We start from the raw sequence: 20,876 nt of genomic DNA, 5'->3' as shown, positions 1-20,876 counted from the left end.
TCATACCAGAGTGATATATGTGCACCCATGTTCATAGCAGCACAATTTGTAATAGCTAAAACTTGGAAGCAGCCTAAATGCCCATCTCCTGGAGACTGGATAAAGAAAATGTGTTTTTTTAATAAAATGGAGTACTACTCAGCCATAAAAATGAGAAATTAGAAACATTTATAGCTAAATGGATGCACATTGAGGCGATACTCTTAAGTGAAATAAATAGGACACACGTGTATAAAGACCGAATAGTTTCTCTAGTGTGAGAAACTAAAAGAGTAAGTAAGGACTAAAAGGTATAATAGATAATGTGAAATAGGAAGAAAAGGGGCAAAGGGGAAGGGGAAGTGGGAGGGGTAGGAGAAAGGAAAGAAGGGAATGGAATTAATATGAGAAAATGAAAACAAAGTCTTTGTAGATGGGAGGGATGGAGGGGTTGAAGGGAGGGCAGGGGAAGGGGGAAAATTAAGAACAAAGAGAGATTATGTAAAGGTGCAGATTTCCAGTGATGAATGTCATTATATTGTATACCTAAAATGTGCCAATAAAATAAAATTTAAAAAAAAATAAAAAAAGAAGAAGCACAAGTAGGATGGCAAGCCGGAGCTTGTGATTGCATCTGAAATGGTGGTTTATCTTCAGAGACTGATCCCCTAACCTATGAGTTCTCCAGGTAGATTGAGTCAGAAGTAAATTAAATTAGAGGATATCCATCTATTGACCCTTTCAATAATTGATTATCTGATAGATAGGAAAAATCCCACCTATCTGGTCACAGAAGTGTTCTGTATTATGAAAATAGGAGAAATTGATTCTGTTTTTCCAGCTTTCTCAGTAGAGTAAATCAGGACATTTTTAGGTGGCTTTCAAGACACCTCAGTCAAAATGTAAATCACTGTTTTCTATTACCATTGGTACATACAGCAAACATTCTTTATCCTTACTCTACCCCTTAACATCACTAATATGGGAAGTTTCATTTTCTATTTTATTTGTGTTTTGACTTATTTGAATTTTTAAAGAATCAATTAATTCAGGACATTCCTGTAATCTCAGCACTTGGAAAGCTAACTAAGGCAGGAGGATCACAAATTTAAGCCAAGCCTGGGTAATTTGTCAATTTAATGAGACCCTGTCTCAAAAGAGAAAAAAATAAAATATAAAGGGCTGGGCAAGTAGCTCAGTGTGAAGGCTCTGGATTAAATTTTCAGTACTGAAAAAATGTTTTTTTGAAAATAATTGGAAACAATAAAGATTGCTTTAACTCTTTTAGAACTGAACTAGCTTCTAAGAAGATATCCTCTCTATCCTCCAAACCCATCATCATAAATGAGTGGTTTTAGTACTAAACAAAATATCTGTATTCCTCAATGACACAAAAATACTGTTAGAAATATAATTAAGGATTCTTTGAACCAACCTAGAGCTCATAAGAAAATAACTTGTACTATTTTATCTACCAATGTTAGTATAGCCTAATAGCTATAAGATATATCTATATAACTTGAAGAATACAAAATATCAATCCCTTGCATTTTCAAATGTAAAACAGGGTAAGTATTATTATTAAACAGATAAATAAATGTATATTTATTTATTAATAAAAATAGTACTAGCATCATTTTTATAAAGGAGAGCTAAAACACTTGAAGATACAGCTGATGAAAGCACAAGTATATTTTCAGAGGAGCAGAAATGTTCTTGAGAATGATTGATAAACCTCTCTGAGATGAACAAGGGAGGTCAGCATCTGCTTTGTAGTTAGATGTGGCTTGTCTGCTAGATAGTGCCTAATATCATTTCTTTATCCATGAACCTCAAGCTCCCTCTCCTTCATACTGAGGGATGGGCAGCAGTGATGAGAGAGGCTTAGGAACTGGGTAAGGGTATCAATTTCACACATCAATTGTAGCACAATTGCACTAAAGTGGCTGCCCCAAAATAGCATATATCCAAGAAATGTGGAAAACAGATATGGTAACCATTTTATGGATGAAATAATTTTTATTCTTCATCGCATTCTCATACTTTATTTACTAGATTACATCTTTGCTGGTAGCAGATACTAACAGCACTGTGTGTGTGTGTATTTTAAACTTACATTTTAACAACCATAGCTTGGTAGATGACTCCACTTAAAATCCATTCCCTGTTTATACATAAAGTTCATTCAAAATGATAATGATATTAGTGAGTTAATAATCTGATATTTTACTGGGTTGTTTCACAGGTCACATGTTTCTAATTAAATTTTCATTGATTCCTGTGAAACAGCATCATGATGAACAAAGATTAGATTTAAAAGCTCTGCACACAGCACACAAATATAAATGTAAATACATAGTGAATTATTTAAAAAATTTTAAAGTTGATTTTGAACTTACCTTTCTGCAATAGTAATTCACAGATTCCTTTTAAAGTTACTTATGAGGTGACATTTCTAAATTGTTTCATTTTTAATTTTCTTCCTAGAAGATTTGCTAGTTGGCCAGATGTAGAATAATTACTAACAATATAATGTAGTACGTAAGAGCTTAGACTCTAAAGTGAATCCAACTATGTTCAAATTTGAGATCCACCATTTACTAGTTATTTAATTTTGAGAATTTTTTTTTACTTTTCCATGTCTGTGACTCAGTATCTCATATATTCTTACAAAGTTGTTGCTAAGGTGAGATAAATCATATAAATCTCCATAAACAGTACATGGCACATAGTTAAGTGACCAGTAAATAATTACTCTATGTTCATTCAGCAGAAAAATAAAGATGACAGGTTAACTCAATGACATTTTCCTCCTCTCCAGAATAGTGGTAGTATGTTTGGCCCTATGATACATATACATATCAGAAAGATATTCCTTTTCTGAAGGCACCCTTACATGAATATTCTGGAGTTCGGTGGTGCTGAAGTTCCTTGCAAGACAAAATATGGTGGGTAAATAGGCATTATGATTGAAATTTCAAGTAGTATTAAATACATGTTTAACACATTAAAATCTCATCTTGCCAGGTAAGGCACCTCTTAAAACTTATAGCTCCCTTTAACAACTAGATATTAAAGAAGCTAACAAGTTCACTGTTTCCCACGGTACATATATTTTACTATATGTGTTGCTGAAGTGAGCACTAGGGTACAACTAAAGTCAAGGTAAATTCCTTTGTAAAAACGCCAAACAATAAATATAAATGCCAAAATGCAAAGCATTTGTGGAATGATTAGGTTTTCCTAGGCCATTCCCACCTACATCCCAACCTCTGTTTCTGGGTAACAATCCAATCATTTGAACAAACCTCTTTCAAGTTATGTTAGTAAAACAGAGTTGCTAACAGACCTCACAGAAATCTCCTTTATTTGCAACTTGGTTTTGTAAAGAATACGACTTTTATCTCAGAAAATTGGTATGTCCCTAGGCAAATATCCCTTAATTTGGCCTGAGATTCTGAAAGGAAAGTACTTAGCCTTATAACCATCTTTCCCAAATGTAGGAACCATGGGGAAGCCACTTTCCTGTGATATTTGTGGCAAAATTTGGGCATTAGCATGTCTTTGCCTTCAAATTTCTGATTTCACGGGCTTAGAAAATCTGGCTTCAGCCTTGAAAGTCTTCATTTCTGCTTTTTCCAGTCTCCTTTACCTACTGAGTAACCTTATACCTGTTTTCTGGCAAGGCAAGGCCTCTCTTGGCTCACAAACCTGCCAGGTGAATCCACCCCCTCAGGGGCGTGTCAGTACTATTTCCCGGAGCAATCTCACAGGGTGGTTCCATTTTCCATTTAAGCTCAAATACTTTGCTGCCTCCTCTGCAGCTGCCAGACCCGCTCCAGCTACTGCTCAGGTAACTCAATCTCTCCCAAGCACCACTACACAAAGAGGTGTTTGATACATGACTTACATACGTGCCTGCATTTTTTCATTATCTTCATGTTTTTAATCCTTAGGGAAAGACTGACAAGATGATGAGCTCAAGCTATTGGAATGAAACCAGCAGTAGCTGTGGGACCCAACAGCCCTCTGAGGTGCTACAGTACCAGCCCCAGCATTACCATTGCCAGCATCAGTCAAGCCAAGTCCAACAGCCTCTAGAAAAAAATGTAGTCTATGAACGAGTGAGGACCTACAGTGGGCCCATGAACAAGGTAGTTCAAGCCTTGGACCCCATCGGTTCTCGGGAAGTGCTCTCCCCTCTCAAAACTGCCTCCTCCTACCAAAACTTGGTTTGGAGCAACCATTCCCAGGTACCACAAATATAGCTATTACAGGATACCGGAGAAAGGAAATCTTGAACCTCAGATTTCTTCTTCCTTTCTGCTTCTTTGCCTTACTTTACAGGATATCTCTTGATGGACTGCATGTGTACACTGGACAGTCTCTCAAATTCCATCTCTTAGCTGTTTCTTATTTACTACTGCTTGTGGCTATTTGCTTACCAATTACAATGATTTTTGTAATCTAGCCAGAGGATAAAAGAGCTCTTTTTTTTGTTGAAGTTAATTGGAAGATCTGATCTGAGTGGGGTATTATTTTGCCTCTAACGAGAAGCAAACCTTAACTTTCATACAGTAGTTTCTTTATGGTTCCTGTGGACTCACTGCATATTGGACACAAAAAAGTTATTTTTTAAATACCAAGTCGAGTGGTACAGAGATAATGGCATGTTGGAGTGATGAATAATTATTTGTGTTCAGCTAATATTATGCAATGAGTCAGGATAAGTGGCAGGTGCAAATGTCAGCTTGAATTGTCATATGTGCTTCATTTTTGGACAATGACACATTGATTCTTGTGCAGACTAGGTTAATTTTTTATGGAATGTTGGTATAAGGAATACTGAAATAGGAGATATAAGATTGAATAAAGCAAGGGGTAAGTAATTGTTATATGGAAACTACAAAATATGGAACTCTAAGACACTTTTTTTTTGGTACTGGGGATCGAACTCGGGACCTTGCGCTTGAAAGGCAGGTGCCAGAACCACTGAGCTAAATCCCCGGCCCAAGACACTTTTGAAAATGAAATAAATTTGTTTCTAAGGGTTTGTTATGTTAATAACCTTGGAAATGAATGAAAGGTAACATTGCAAGCCTATATAAAGTGAGCAGTTTTACATCTTTTTTCATTCTCTGACTCTCTTTAAATAAAATTTGCATGTTTTAAGCCTTCTGAAGGCTTCTGTCCAATCTGAAATACTGTTTCCAAGATATAATTTTTATTGAGATGTCTCACAAACCAACCACTGGTATGTTATTCTATGTTACATTATTATACCAGTTGGAGATAGTATGAATTATTTTTCCAAAATTTAAAAATTTAAGTAGGATATGAAACATTTCTAAAGTGCATAATAAAACTATGTTTAAAGAAATTTTCAAGTATAAGATAGTCCTGAAACTCCAAATGCTACAATTTTGTTCTTTTATTTAACACTTAGTGTAATTTCAGGGGAAAAAATACCAAAGAAAAAAAAAAGATCTAGGATTGACCCTCAGTAATTTCCTTGTTGAGAAAAACTTCACCTATACTGAGGTCAAAGGGAAGAAAAATATGAAGGCCAAAAATACTAGTTCCTATAAATGTTAATAATAATTAACATTCAAATATTCAGCATTAAGTTGCTAATGCACAACAAAGTGGGTTTAATCTTTGTTCCATAGTGGCCCCAAAATAACAAAGGCTGAAAACAACAATTACTATTACTATCAGAACACTAAAGTTCTCTTACTTGTCAGAGTTAGTTTATCCCATTAGCTTCTTTTCATGTGAACTTGTTAGTAAAAAAAAATACATACATATATATATGTGTGTGTGTGTGTGTGTACACATTTAAAAGCTGAAAATTGGAAAATTATAAATATTGAGTACAGAACAATTTTTAGTATCATGCTTTATTATTTGTTCGTTGGTTCAACTTTCTCTTTTAATAATACCAGGACCAAGCTGGTCAAGCTTTTTTATAAGACTTTCCTTTTTTACCTAATATTTTCCAAAGTGATATTTACAAAAGAAGTATTTCCATCCTGAAACAGGTGCTCATAAAAAAGTGTGTAAAAACTTTAGGAGCAGAATGTATGGCCACAAAAAAACTGACGTAAGAGATTGGAATTGAGGGCATTGTGAAACTTGAAGTTATTTATGACTGAAATGAAAGAAAAGTAAAGGCTAGGTACAGATGAGATGAGATTCAAGCTGTGTGGTAAAGGTAAACTAACAAACAAGAAAAGACTACTTCTCTTATTACCTTGTTGGGACAAGAAAAATCCCGACTACAAAATTTGGGTTGGATATCAAATCCATGATAAGAGAAAATGGCAGGACAGCTTTTAGATAGCTACTAGAAAGAATCTGACAAGAAAACTAGTCTATTTTATATTATTTTCCTTTCTCCCTGTTTATTGTTGGAATGGCATTGTAGCATTACGTAAAGTATACCTAAGTTTGATTTGAAATTACCTTCACACCAACAAAATGAAAAAAGATATGATGCAGTTTTATTATATACCAGGCCAACCAGGAGTAAGCAGTACATATTACTCAAAACCCTTTTGTTAGTTTTAGGTTTTAATAAAATATCTCTTTAATATGCTATGTTTCAGATGAGTTTATATGTAGTAATTATTCTGGTGCCAGAGTGTATGACTGGGGCAGCTAGGGAAATGAGCATTACATTCAATTGCTGGTCATGGTGAATTCAATTAAACTTTTACTTTGCTTTTTAGCATTTTAGTGTTTGAATAATTTTCAGAGAACTCATGAGATTTCAAAATAAATATTGTCAGTAATAAAAATATTCCCTTTGAGAAACTGAAACTGAGACCAATCTGTTTTGCTTCCTGAATCTTAATTTTAGCTCCTGTAGTAGATTTATATGTTAACCAAATGCTTTGCGCAGCATTTTAGTATTTTCCATTTCTGGTATTTTAGAAAATATTTCCCCCTACTCCACTCTTGTGCACTAAAATAGGATTAACAGATAAAAACACATTTAAAATTTCTCTAAATACATAATGTTGCTTTGTTTCTTGTCTATAATTGATCAGATATATTTTATAGTTTTGTTACTATTTTTCTGATAAATAAGGTATTCATCAGAGAAAATTAGATGTAGAAACTATTTAGTAATAAATTGTTTGAATTAATGGTAAAAATAAAATTACTATCTTTAGCCATATAAACAAGGACATAGATGCATTTTAGAACTGAATGTTGTCTTGTAAGTAAATGGAGTTCTAGAAGCTACTTAAAAGAAAAAAAAACCCATAGAATTCAACTTTAAAACTTAAATATTGACCTACTGCATTAACTTAAAATGAAATACTGCCTTAAATAAACAGGATTTATGGGAATTACTCATTGAAGTAACATTTTTTTTCTCCTATTAATTTAGTTTTTTATAAAGTTCAAGATATTTTCCACAAATACAGGGGAACTCTTGTTTTTGAGAAAGAAAAATGGATCAAAGTAAAATATTTTTAATTCCAATCACTCACTTAAACAATTATTAAGTGTTTATTTTATATGAAACACTGATTTTTCTGGATAAATACCATTTGCTTGTGCAGGGAGAGTCTACTTTGAAGATAAACATACAAAGCCTGGTCTGTAGCTAACCTGTATGCCTAATTACATTTCATTTCAAAAGATTATTTTGTATTGTGGCCACTAGTATAATGTATGTATTAGAAAGGTTGTTGTACATTTGAATTTGAAACTTGTAACTGAATATAACACTAGACTGCAGTCTAAGGGAAAACATGTACTTATGAAAAGGCTTCTGCTCTCAACAATTATTCAACTGGGGCTTACTTTCTTTAAAATGAGTTTTTCCCTTTGTTTTTGCTTCCAAAGATTGTATCCCAACTTTATTATGATTTCTATACACTATCAGAAAATTTTCCCATTCTGTGAGGAGTAGTGTGTTGCTTTGATAAATTGTTGTTCAAGGGTGTGGTCACTAAAGTAAATGATACTTCAGGGAAGTAGGTTGCCTGAAAAAAAGAATAAGGTCAAAGGATAAAGGAACTGTTGTTTTCAGCAGCTTACAATTAAATGAAACTATAAAAATTTCGAGTGCAACACATTGCTGGTGAAAATGCCCATGGCAATTTTCTTTTGTTTAAGGGAGGTCTGATAAATTGCTGGACCTGTTTTCAGTCAAGGGCACTCATAAATTGTCATTATGGAGTGACAGTGGGTAGTGGTCCAGCAAGAGAAAGAAAGGGGAACTTTTCTTTGACTGTCTTAGTCCAAATTTCTTTGACAATTCATGGAAAAACAGCTACAGATTTGCCATGTTCTTAAACTCCATTTAAAAGTTAACCTTGCTAAGTGAATATACTTGAGTCAAGATTTTTTCACACCAGAAGCTATTCTGATAGATACTTATACCATTGAAAGCAAAAGCATGTACTGCAAAAGGACCTGCATATTTTATTTCCTCTCCATCTATAGTTTTCTTCAAAAAAAGAAGAAACATGACTCAGGAATGAGTCTCTCACATAACAGATTTGAGTTTATGAAAAGGAGTTCCATGATTAGTACTTTCTATTATTTTTGTTGTTTGTTTATTTGTTTGTTTGTTTTGTGGTGCTGGGGATGGAACCCAGAGGCACTCTACCACTGAGTTACAGCCTCACCCTCTTTTTTATTTTGAGACAGCCAATTGCTTTGTTTACATGCAACAGAATCACAAATTTTATCCTAAATGAAGCAAGTTTTGTTTCATCTACAGAGATAATCATACTTTACAGATTCTTGCTGTATAAATTTCAAAATAACATCTCAGCAATAACTTAAGATGTATGTTTAACTATGTTACTATTTATTCAAATGGTTAATTCTGTCAGCACAAATGTCAGGTAGTTTTAAAAGATATCACGTCTCTTGAATCTGTTCGACTACACTGTTTCTAAGTCAGTATTATTACTTTCCAAGATTCTACAGTCATTGAGCCTGATAAGAACATCCACAGGCTTCCATGGCTTTCCTTCTTAGAACATTATATTAAATATTAGTCTTTAAGGCTTTAAATTTCAAACTATACAACATGAAAGAGTGCCATGTTCATTTCAGCAAATTTTCAAATATTTATAGAACAAAGTCCTGCACTAATTATATAATATTTTCCATTCCCCAGTTCTTATTCCCACCAGTCTCTCCTGTATCTATTGCACTAAAGTCTTAAGCTCTTTGATCAGAGCTATCAATGGGAAAATGAAAGTGAATAAGAATTACTTGATGAGGTTCAGATTTTGTAGCCTAAAGAGCAGTCACAGAAAAGAATCCCATAAAAAAGGGTTTATGTGAAATGTCTCAGGGAATGCTACAGAAAGTAAATGTGAAGTGATGAGGTAAATTTTGACAAAACTATGAAAGTCTAGAAGTAGTGCCTGAAAATGTAGGTATAAGTTTTAAACTTCTTGTGTTTAATTCCAGTTCAAACAATTGTTAGTTGTATGCATCATTTGCCTCATCTGTAAAATGGGACAATAATAACATGCAATTCATAGGGTTATTGTTGCAGTCAAATAATTATATATGGTGATTATGTATTATTGTATATGGTGAAGAATACATAGCAGTGCATCTGACACACAGTAAGTGCTAACTATTGTTTTATCTTGAATAAACCCCTGACCTCTCAGGAATTCAGTTTTCTGATTTATAAAGCAAAAAAAAAAATAATACCTTCCATAAGGATGGTAGTGAGTCTTGAAAGAGTTAACATGTGAAAGTGTCCAATACAATGTTTAAGAAGGACTTAGCACTCAGTCATTTTCTTTCCTTTACTTTTATATTTGATGTTTTAAAGTAGAGCCAACAAAGCCCCTTGCTACACAAACAAGATGATAAACAAAATGAACAGACTATAAAGAGTTCTTTTGACACTAGAAAGGTTAGGTAAACTCACATGCTTAAAAGGCTTATTAGAGCCACCAGCTAAGAAAATAAGCAGGAAAAACATTAAAGCAATTTTCCAAAGCATGTGGGATATGATTAAAAGCTGGAACAGCAAGAATGTCTTTATAATGTTTACTGCCATAAATATCCTTTAGAAAGAGTAATTTGGAAGTTCTTTTGCTCTTAGAGACTTTGAAACTTAGTCTTAATAATTGAGATGAAGTTTTAAAATTTGTTTTTTTTCTTTATTTAAATGTAAAATGGCATCAAACATTAAAATGTGTTTGAAAGTCTACCTCTCACCTAATGTTCCTCACTAGAGATGAACGCTCAATATGATAGGCACTGGCCACACGTGGCTATTTACAAATTGATTAAAATGAAATATTTAGCTCTTCAGTGACACTGGCCTTATTTAGAGTGCTCAACAAATGTGTAGCTGGTGACTACTGTATTTCACAGGGCAGATATAGAACATTTCCACCATTGTAGATAGTTCTACTACACAGAGTAGACTCTACATTCAAGCCATTTATTATTTAAATATTTAAAGAAATGTGTGCCTGTATAAATATCCAATCAAAGTGCTGCTGATTTATATGATCAGCATATGTGCCCATATAATGGGCACAAAATGAAGCCACAGTCTCTCAAAGTATAAGTTAGAATGATTCAGTAGAAGAATTAAACTCACATTTTAAAAAGAAGAACTGAATGAAGGATTTATGTATGTATTCTTCTATCTAAATAATTTTTTGCCAGAAACCCACTTGTTCACAAAGCAAATGGTTGGGAAGAGACAAAAACTGAAAAGTAGTCCCTCTTAATCAGAATGTCTTATTTTTGAGCATGTTGCCCATGATGGTCCTGAGCCCTTGGACTCAGTCCTCCCTCCTCAGCTTTCTGAGTAGCTGAGACTAAAAGCATCTGCTACTATGCCCACTTTCTTTCTTTTTTTGGAGGGGGGCATATGATTTGAGTTTCAAACTCTCTCCAAAGTATCTCTTGCTTCCTTTACCCTTTATTTTTAGTAAATAATGTTCAGTATCACCAGGCGTGGTGGTGCACACCTATTATCCCAGAACTTGAGAGGCAGAGGCAGGAGATTTGCTGAGAGTTCGAGGCCAGCCTGGACTCTATAGAACATTCAAGGCCAGCTTGAATTACATAGTGAGATCCTATCTCCAAAAGGAAAGATGATCAGTTTCATTACCACTTTTATAGGCAAGATAGCTGAGGCACAGAGATGTTATGTGACTTGCTCAAATTCATACAACTACTATATGGTACAACTGGAGTTTCAACTCAGTAAAATCTTTAATATATGAGTAATTGTTATAGTTCATTGTCATTTGCTTATATATGTTTCCATTATGAATACATACAATCTCTTGGGATGTCAGGATATAAATAAATAATGTAAATGAACACGGCATTTAAAATACTATGTGATTTACCAGTAAGAAAGGGATTCCTGTTATTCAGGATGTTTTGCATTTTTATCATAGATTTTACTGATTATTCTGTATTAAAATATGAAATGCTACAGAACTATATTCATTAATTTTCAGTTATTTAAATAATCCAAATATTTTGGGAGAATGGTGATAGAAATACTATGGAGAAGTAAAATCACCTTGTACCTTACTGTGAAATACATGACCTGAAAAATAAAATGGCATTTAATTAGTAATTTAAAATCAGGTTCCAAAGTAGGTTCAAACTCTTTTTTTTTGTATTAAATTCTTTTATTGGTACATTGTAGGTATACAACACAATTACATTTCTCACTGGGAATTGTACCTTTACATAATGCATCTTGGTTCTTATTTTTTCCCCATTCCTAGCCCTCCCTTCACGCCCTCCACCCTTCCCTATTTACAAAGACTCTATTTCCATTTTTTCCATTTCTCATCATTTTTCCTTTCCCTTCTTTCCTTTCCCCTGCCCCTCCCACTACCCCTACCCCTTTGGACCTTTTCTTCCTATTTTACATTATCAATTATTCATTCTAAGCCCATAAACTGGAGACTGGATAAAGAAAATGTGGTTTTTTTATAAAATGGAGTACTACTCAGCCATAAAAAATGAGAAATTAGAGACATTTATAGCTAAGTGGATGCACATTGAGGCGATACTCTTAAGTGAAATAAATAGGACATGTGTAAATACTGAATAGTTTCTCTAGTGAGAGAAACTGAAAGTGTAAATAAGGACTAAATGTATAATAAGTCATGTGAAATAGGAAGAAAAGGGGCAAAGGGGAAGGAAGTGGGAAGGCTAGGGGAAAGGACAGAAGGGAATGGGATTAATATGAGAAAATGGAAAAATAGGAACAAAATCTTTGTAAATAGGGAGGACTGGAGGGGTTGAAGGGAGTGCTGGGCAAGGGTGAAAAATAAGAACCAAGAGAGACTATGTAAAGGTGCAAATTTCCAATGATGAATGTCATTATATTGTATACCTCAAACTCTTGAACTTGATGTTGAAGAAACTCTTAGGAGAGGCTGATTCTACTTTTACAGTCTGTCTCACTACCAACCTCTTCTCACCTTGTGTTTCAGATACACTATACTGCTATTTCTGAAACAAACTGAAGATTTTTGCTTCCCTTTACACTCCCACCTTTGCAAATTTCACTCAGGATCTGGTGATGTCTACCCTCACCTCATATTTTTGTTGGAATCTCACTCATCCCTCAGAATGCATCTGGAAAAATCATCTTCAGAATTTTGCCAAACCTGAATCTTCGTCCCCTTTTCTCAATGTAGTATCCCATTCTCCTGTCCATCCTAGATAAGGTCTCCTTTTAAAGCTAATACACTTTGCATTACTTAACTACAAGATGACATAGATGCCTACAGTAATGAGTAGTATACTACTTCTGTGGGCTTTCTTCTCTATTGCACTTGACAGTTGAGAGTTAATTTCCAAAAGATTTATTTTGATTTGACTTAGTTTCAATATTTAAAAAAATAGAATAGAACTGAAAGTTATATGTAAGTTTTCTCTCTTTCCCTTTTCCTCTCAGGTTTTTCCTCCTTTTCTGTATGTATGGCTTCCAAAAATACCTGAATATGTCTGCCAGCAGTGGCTTTAGTAAAGATATATGAATTAAGTGGGACTATGTGTGTCTTTACCTTTTCCATGTCCTCTCTTTGAACTAAAAATAGAAGACACAAATTGCCTCTTTAAAACAGCGAACAATACATAAAATAAACATAAGGAAATGATTTAATAAGTCAATTTTTTCTATTCTAATTCTTAGGCCCCATTCATGAATTAAGTGGGACTATGTGTGTCTTTACCTTTTCCATGTCCTCTCTTTGAACTAAAAATAGAAGACACAAATTGCCTCTTTAAAACAGCGAACAATACATAAAATAAACATAAGGAAATGATTTAATAAGTCAATTTTTTCTATTCTAATTCTTAGGCCCCATTCAGCATCTAGATTTAACTTGTTTATATTCGGTTTGTACTTTTTTTCCTATGGACAAATATGTATCATTACTTATTATGGCAAATGTTAAAGGGGTACCTATTCTGATCTAACATCACATCATACACATCACATCATTTCCCAAGGTTCTTGCTTCGATACATCCTTTATCTCAAAGCTGGTAATTAGTCTTCTTATTGAAATAGTCCGTCTACCTCCCCTCATGCTGAAATTCTGACTAAGCAATGTGCATTCAGTTTTAAAAATTTCATTCAGTTGCCCTTTAATGATTTAACATATAATGCATATGTCCAGAGATTACCTTATAAAAGCTAATACTACTGTGCAGTACTCATCTACACAGCAAAACACATTTAGAATTTGTAAGGAAAGATTTTTATATCAGGCATAATATTCATTCAGTTCTCTGCTTAGCACAAACTTCAGCTTGGGTACACAGGTTCCAGCACAAAATTATTTTAAAGTCTTTGAAAACTTAATTTCACCTAAAAATTATTTTCTAGAAAAGTTTCTTAGTCAGTCATGGTGGCACACACCTTTATTTCAGCACTTTGGAAGATGAAGCAAAAGAATGGCAAGTTCCAGGTCAGCCTTGACAACATAATAAGGTCAAGGCCATCCTTGAACACATAGTAAGATCCTGCCTCAAAGAAATACATAGATAAATAAATAAACAAACCAAAAAAGTTGCTTAAATTTCCTACAAACATCTCACATCACCCCACCCCATTCAATGACACTTGATACCTACAAATTTCTTAATCTGACCTTCAGGCCTTCCGTGATCTGATTCCTGTGGGCCCTACCTTTTTGAACTCCCCTTCTATTGTCCTATGCTTCCAAAAAAAAAAGTAAATTACCTTTTTCTAAATATAGACCCCAACTTTTCACAACTGTCTTTTGTTCCATTTACATTTTTTTTTATACAGGGTCTCACTACATAGTTCAGGCTAGCTTCGAACTCACAACTATCCTGCTGTCTCAGCTTCCCAAGTGCTGGGATTACAGGCATGCACCACCACACCAGGCTCATCCATTTACTCTTAAAACTTGAAATACCCTTATGCCTCACCCTCACCAAACTAGAAATGTGGAAATTATGTCAATTTTTCAAGATCTTTTTCAAATGCAACCTTCTATTCAAATTTCCGATTGTCCCAGGTTAAAGTTATTTCTGACCCCTCAGTTGCTCCCATAGTAAATTTTTTATGGTTCTTATGTAGTTTACTTAACTCTTATTTGTAATAGTTTCTATCTACTACTTGATTGTAATCTTGGTGAGAGTAGAGATTATATTCTATTCATTCTTTATATATCTCTATACCATTACATAACAAGTAGTGAACAAAGTGCAAGTTAATAACTTAGACATATTTATAACCCATCAGCAAAAATAATGCTTCTAATTTATTTTTTATTTTTAAAAATCTTTTTAACATGTTAATTTATTTACTCAGTAGAACTCCAAAATTTAAATATAAAAACATTATTATGTTCATTTTACAAATTGCACAGTGTATAAATAAGGATGACCTGTATTAGGTCTTATGTATGTATTTTACAAATAAAGAAACCAAGGCTCAAGCAGTGCAAAATAATTTGCCCAAGCACCACAGTTAATTAATGAATGTGTTGAGTTTAGAAATGAGCTCCTGATATTTGCACTACATCAGCGGTCTTCCTTAATTAACCTTATTTAGAAACTAAATGATTTTCATTTTGAAAGGTTTATATTTTTATTTCTGCAAATCATTTGATGAGTATCCTTACTGTACGTTTCCCATTCTAGAAAGTATCAAAATATATAGCAAAGGACAAAAATATTTTCATTCTGATTTTCAAGGTCTTTCCTTGAAAAAATCCTGGAATTCAGAATATATCTTAACTTTTTTAGGGTTTTTTTTAATAACTTGGGGATAATACTACCTCTCCAACTTCTAATTTCCCTTCTTTCTCCATAGCACTTTGCTACTCAAAAGCACCCTCAGTTTAGTAAATAACTAAAAAATATGGGCCATTTACTCTTCATCCAATTCAACCCTGGAAAACAGAAATAAGTTACAGTTTTGTGAATAGTAAATTTCCTAGGAAAACCAGTGATCCAGTTTTGATTTAGGATGTACTAAGTTATGGATAATCATTTCAAGTGATGTCATGAACTTATCTCAGAAAGCAGACTGATTTTAATCCACTCAGACTTTAAAATTAGTAATGCCATACACAGTTAACATAAAATAAATGGGGAAGAAAAAGAATGTTGTTACAACTTTCCCAAAGTTGAAAATCATTACCTGAGGTGGCATGAGAAAAACAGGCTTCAATTTTATACCAGGCCTAAGCCCACATAATTGAAAACAAAACTGTTTTTCATCAGAACTGTACCTAAATAAAGTTGCCAGCCAGTTAACATTTATGTATTTACCAGATTTGAGCCACAGGAATAAATGGCTCAATAATATGCTGTATATTTTATTAGAAAAAAGTAGTCATCCAGGAAAATTTACCAGCTTAGATGATATAATTATTAACAAAAATTAAATGCTTATTGAACTGAGGAACCAATGGATTATACTCTGTAAATATATCATGCACTCTATTTAAAAGCCATAGTGAATTTATACAAGCTTAAATTTATATAATCAAGGCTGTTTCCACACACAGTAACTTGTGGATAAGTTTCTTGTTTGGGACATTCAAAAATTGCCTTTGTATGTAAATAATAAAAATAACAAATATCTAGCCTTCTATTATAAGGAGTACTTTAACTTAACCATATAATTAGGCAATACAACTTGAAATCAAAAAATATAATGAAACAAACTATAGATGTGGCAAAATATAGTTATTAAGAGCATAAATTCGGTAGTCATGAGACCTGATTTAGAATTCCAAAAGTTAATATTAGCTGTGTCATCTTTATCTAGTTAATTAACCAATTTTTGTCTAACGTGACTCAGGTGTATAATAGGATTGTAATAGTACCTACCTTGTGAAGTTGTTATGATTGTTGAATAAGCCAACCCATGTAACATATTTGTATAGAAAACTTTTATAGATGTTAGTTGTCATCTTGTGGTCATCATCATCAACATCGAAGGAAAACAAGACTAAAAAAATTAAAGATTGTAAAATTCTTTTGCCTTTATGGAAACACAAGATAGAAATTATCTCCCATATTCACTGAATTTCAGAAATAGAAGGGAGCTTAAAGTTATTTACAACCACATTCCATTTTTTTTACACGAGGAAACTGAAGATCATGATAATGACATGAGCTGTCCAATATCACACAGCTGCCTAGGAGTAAAACCCAAGATTCCTGACTCCAAGCCCAGGAAACTTCCTACCATATCATCATAGTCACACCAACTCATCCCTGACCATAAATTATTTGGTTTCCAGGAATGTAGGGTTGTGGTACAGAAGACACAAGAATAAAACATGTTACTCTTCATTGAATTTATTGATTTAACATGAAAGATTTAGGTGTTATATAAAGATGAATGATGCTGCAAAGTAAATACTTTATAAATATTACTATAATGGAGGTTTGAAATCTTATTCCTGGGGTACTCTTAAAATTAAAACATCCTCTTTATTCATTCTCAAACATTTTTGTCACTTCCTATGGAACAGGAAACGTCTATTTGCAGAATGACTTAACTACAATCTTACCTAAAACTAGATCCCACTGAAAGTACCATCTATCATCAAGATATTGTTCATTTGGGGCATTCATTCACATTGTCTAATTCTATAGAATTTCAGGGGAAAAAGTCTTTCTTTAGCAAGTCTATCATCAGTAAACTTTATGTTCAGATAAGCTCCTCATCCCCCTTATTTTTAATAAGAACTTTTGCTTTTATGTAGGGATTAGTTTTGTTTATTTTATTTATTTATTGTTAGTGCATATTAAAATAATAGGTTTACCCCCTTATGATCTTCTTAAATCCATAATGCTGAAACTTGAATTCATGCTGGTCAACCACTCTTATCTCTAAGCCACCATCTTAATTTTTTTAATTTTTGAAGCTATTTCATATATCTTGTAATATTTAATGAGGATTGTATGAGAGAAGCCTCATTTGTCTAGATGATCAATCTAATAGTAAAAACTCAAGTAAAACTAGAAATAAGTATATTATAATCTATGGAGTTAATGTACCAGCTTCCCAAATATAAGATTAAAGAATTCCTTCATTTTAGAGCCAAACTAGTTTTGCACAAATATGTTTGCCCTTTAAATGTATATATCAGCTTCTACATAAAGTAATCCTAGGGCCAGGGATTTAGCTCAGTGGTTTCAACGCCTGCTACGCAAGCGCAAGGACCTGAGTTCGATCCCCGGTACCAAAAAAAAAAAGTTATCCTGACTATATTAGTACAATTAAATGTTTTAATGTGCAGTGCGCACGCACACACGTGTGTGTGTGTGTGCATGCATGTGCGTGTGCATGTGTTTACTTGGGTTAATATCTGCGAGTTTATAAAATTTAGTAAACTCTTTTATCATAAAAGCTACTCTACATGGCTAATAAGATTAATTAATTTTCATTTGCTGGTGCCATCAGATTTGAATTAGTTAAAGGGAAGAGGAAAAAAATCTACTATTTATAGAAAACCTATCAGGTGCCAGCTGAGTATGTAAACTATCTTCTTAGAATGTTACTAATATTAGCTCCAACCTAAACAGACCAAGCAGTTTAAAGTAACCTCCAGTTGTGAGTAATTTAATATATTGCTGGTGGATACATAATTGTGTCTTAGTTACTTTCTCTTTACTGAGACACAATATCCAATGCCCATAACTTACAAAGAAGGAAAGGTTTATTTTAGCTAACAGTTTGTAGAGGTTTCATTCCATAGTCAGCTGGCACCAAGGCAAGGCACCATGGCAGAGAGCCATGGCAGAGGCTTCCTCATGGCATGGCAGACATGATCCGATCATCGCTCTTGATCCAGTCACTTCCCAAAAGCCTCACCTATGAGTGCAGGAGGCCTTGGGGGAACATTAAATATAAACCACGACAAATTGGTACAACCCCTTGGAAAAACAATTGGTCATTATCTGTTAAAATGAATAATGCACATAATCTCTGCTCTAGGAATCTCACTTTTTGTGGGATTCTAAAGAAACACATTCCACAAGGATGCTCATTGTAGTATAGTCAAAATAAAGAAACAATTTAAACCTTGATTAGTATTGAAACAAATAAGCTATCAAACGAACATGAAACACAACCATTTAAAAGTGATGAAATAAGACATACACTTAGTATATAATACAGAGATATTAACTTATAGAATAATAAAATCAGTATCTGTACACATATATTTGTGTAAAGATACACTAGCTGACAGTAATAGTTATCTCTGAGTTAGTGATTTGAGTGGAGGGAGGGTAGTTAAGGGAAGGTTTTTGCTTTGTCTATGTAAAGAATTATTTTAAGAATGTACTCGTAGTAAATTTCTTTATAGTATGTCAGTTCTGCTCGTTTTTTGCTAAAATGTAGCTTGCCCCATGTCAAAAAATTACAATATTTGGAAAAAAATTCCAAAATTCACAGCTATCAACTTGTTTTCCTAGCATCCTGATTTATTTTCCTTTTGCTTTTGCTTGCTTCTTCATTGAATACTTAATAAATTTTATGAATGTTGATCTGTGTTCTCTGACTTCCACTGAATAGGAACCCTCCCAAGTTTTTTCTTTTAAGCAAAATTAGTATGACAGCCATATTTAATCCATGGTTTAGATTCCATTTAGTGTGGAAAGTGTACTTTGGAATTGTCCAGATGAATCAGAGATGACAATAGACAAAGTTCTCACATTACCACATGGATTTTGTTTCTCATTTCAATTTTTAGTTTTAAGACAAAATTAGGGCTTTATCTTAAACTTTAAAATGGCATGTAACTAGAACACTTAGATTTGTTGAAAGCATTTTTGACATTTGTATGAAAGAATTTGTGACAAATTTAATATATCCAGGTGCTTACCAAAGAAACCTATATGTAACATCATTAGATTTTTGCAACTGATCTGTTCTCACCCATTTGTAATCAGTAGGAGCCTGTCTAGATGTTGGGGCAGCTCTATTATTTGAGTCTGTAACATGTAATTCAGAACTCTAAATTATTCCATGTCTCATAACCTGTTTGTACTTCCCTTAATGACTTGGATCCTGAGCTCCCTTTGCAGTCTGAAGAAGGTATTGCAGTCAGAACCACGTACTGATGATAAAAGCCTCTGGTAGCGATAAAAAGTTGTCCTGAAAAAAAAAACAAAAAAAGAATGTACTCATGTATTACATATGCAAAAAGCACTCCTTTCTTTTCTGTCTCCCAGAACCTGTACTTCTTGGATCTGTGGACCAAACTCATGATTGTATTTAAAAACATTTTCCTAAACTGAAGAGCATGTACCTATTTTGTTTACAATCTTTAATTCTCTGCATCTGTCTGAGAAATTCTCCTTGTCTGCCAGTAGAAAATCTAGGGACATATTCAGAATTTCCTAGGAATACGGAACATGCAGTATTGCTGTTGATCTTAGAAGATAGGGAGGATGGAAACACTACAAATTAATCAACAACAACAAAATAAATAGAACACAGAGCATTTGACAGTCTGAATAAATGCAATGTCCTGTTTTAAGAAAAAATTTCATTTACATTATAGCTATGCTCCTGTACTAGTCTGTCAGTGTTTCCTTCCTAAATCAATGATTCTGATTTTAATAATTCTTCTCTTCTAAAGAAAATATATTTTTATCTTTGTGGGAAAATGTCATATTCATTTCAATTAACTGTAAATAACAGGAAGGTATGGGGAGATTGAGTAATGTTATCAACTCTGTGCACACTAATAAAACTATACAAGTTTGATGATTTGGTGAAAGATATAAACAATGCCAAAATAATCAATAATATGATCTTTTTATCTAGCACTTATTAGAAATTGAATTATTTCACTTTTATGGTTCATTTTTTAAACATCAGAGTCTACTCTTTGGAATTAAACTAGTATCAGATGAGAAAAATCATAATTAAATACAACTTGATATAGTCTAAGGGCAATTGTTTTAGACAAGTTTTCAAAGATGGTTTCCTATATTTGAGAAGTTTTATATTTAGACAAGATTGGGCGCATTCAGGGTGGTATGGCCGTAGACTAGAAGTTTAATATTTAATGTTTTTATTTCATAAAAATTTGCATTTTGTTAATTTCAGGCATGCAATAGCATTGGAGTGTATGTTAGCATAGTTCTCAAAGAAGAAGAGGAACAATCTAACTGTACAAGGAAGATATATTGCTGTGAAAGTGTTCTAGAAAATATCACTAGATTACTTACAAATGTAACAAAAGAATCCAATAATGTGTTCTTTGGAAAGATGTATGTCATTTAAGAAAGGCTTGTTTAATGCTCTTATTCCTAATGTTATTATAAAAAACAAAGAAAATAATACTTTGGGAACTTAAGACTTTCAAAGGACACCGCTCAGCAACAATTTTTGAACCTTGT

The 20,876-nt window shown here is 33.3% G+C and overlaps 1 protein-coding gene across 3 annotated transcripts in view; it reads left to right on the top strand.

Moving 5' to 3' along the window:
• Positions 1 to 3,799: 3,799 nt before the first annotated feature.
• The window catches only part of Pof1b (POF1B actin binding protein), a 99,535-nt gene continuing 82,458 nt past the window's right edge, over positions 3,800 to 20,876 (top strand). For 2 of the 3 annotated variants that reach the window (XM_004868875.4, XM_004868873.4), the window contains exons 1-2: positions 3,800 to 3,832; positions 3,936 to 4,232. In XM_004868875.4, the coding sequence (XP_004868932.1) occupies positions 3,951 to 4,232 (282 nt within the window). In that variant the 5' untranslated portion in view covers positions 3,800 to 3,832; positions 3,936 to 3,950. The remainder of the gene's footprint in view (positions 3,833 to 3,935; positions 4,233 to 20,876) is intronic. The other variant, XM_004868874.4, reaches the window with a different exon arrangement.

Source organism: Heterocephalus glaber, unplaced genomic scaffold (genome assembly GCF_053883595.1).
Source record: "Heterocephalus glaber isolate CG9 unplaced genomic scaffold, H.glaber_assembly_v1.0 deba00001613, whole genome shotgun sequence".
NCBI lineage: Eukaryota > Metazoa > Chordata > Mammalia > Rodentia > Bathyergidae > Heterocephalus > Heterocephalus glaber.
The sequence above is the reverse complement of the archived record's forward strand: the minus strand, read 5'-3'. Positions and strand labels throughout refer to the sequence as shown.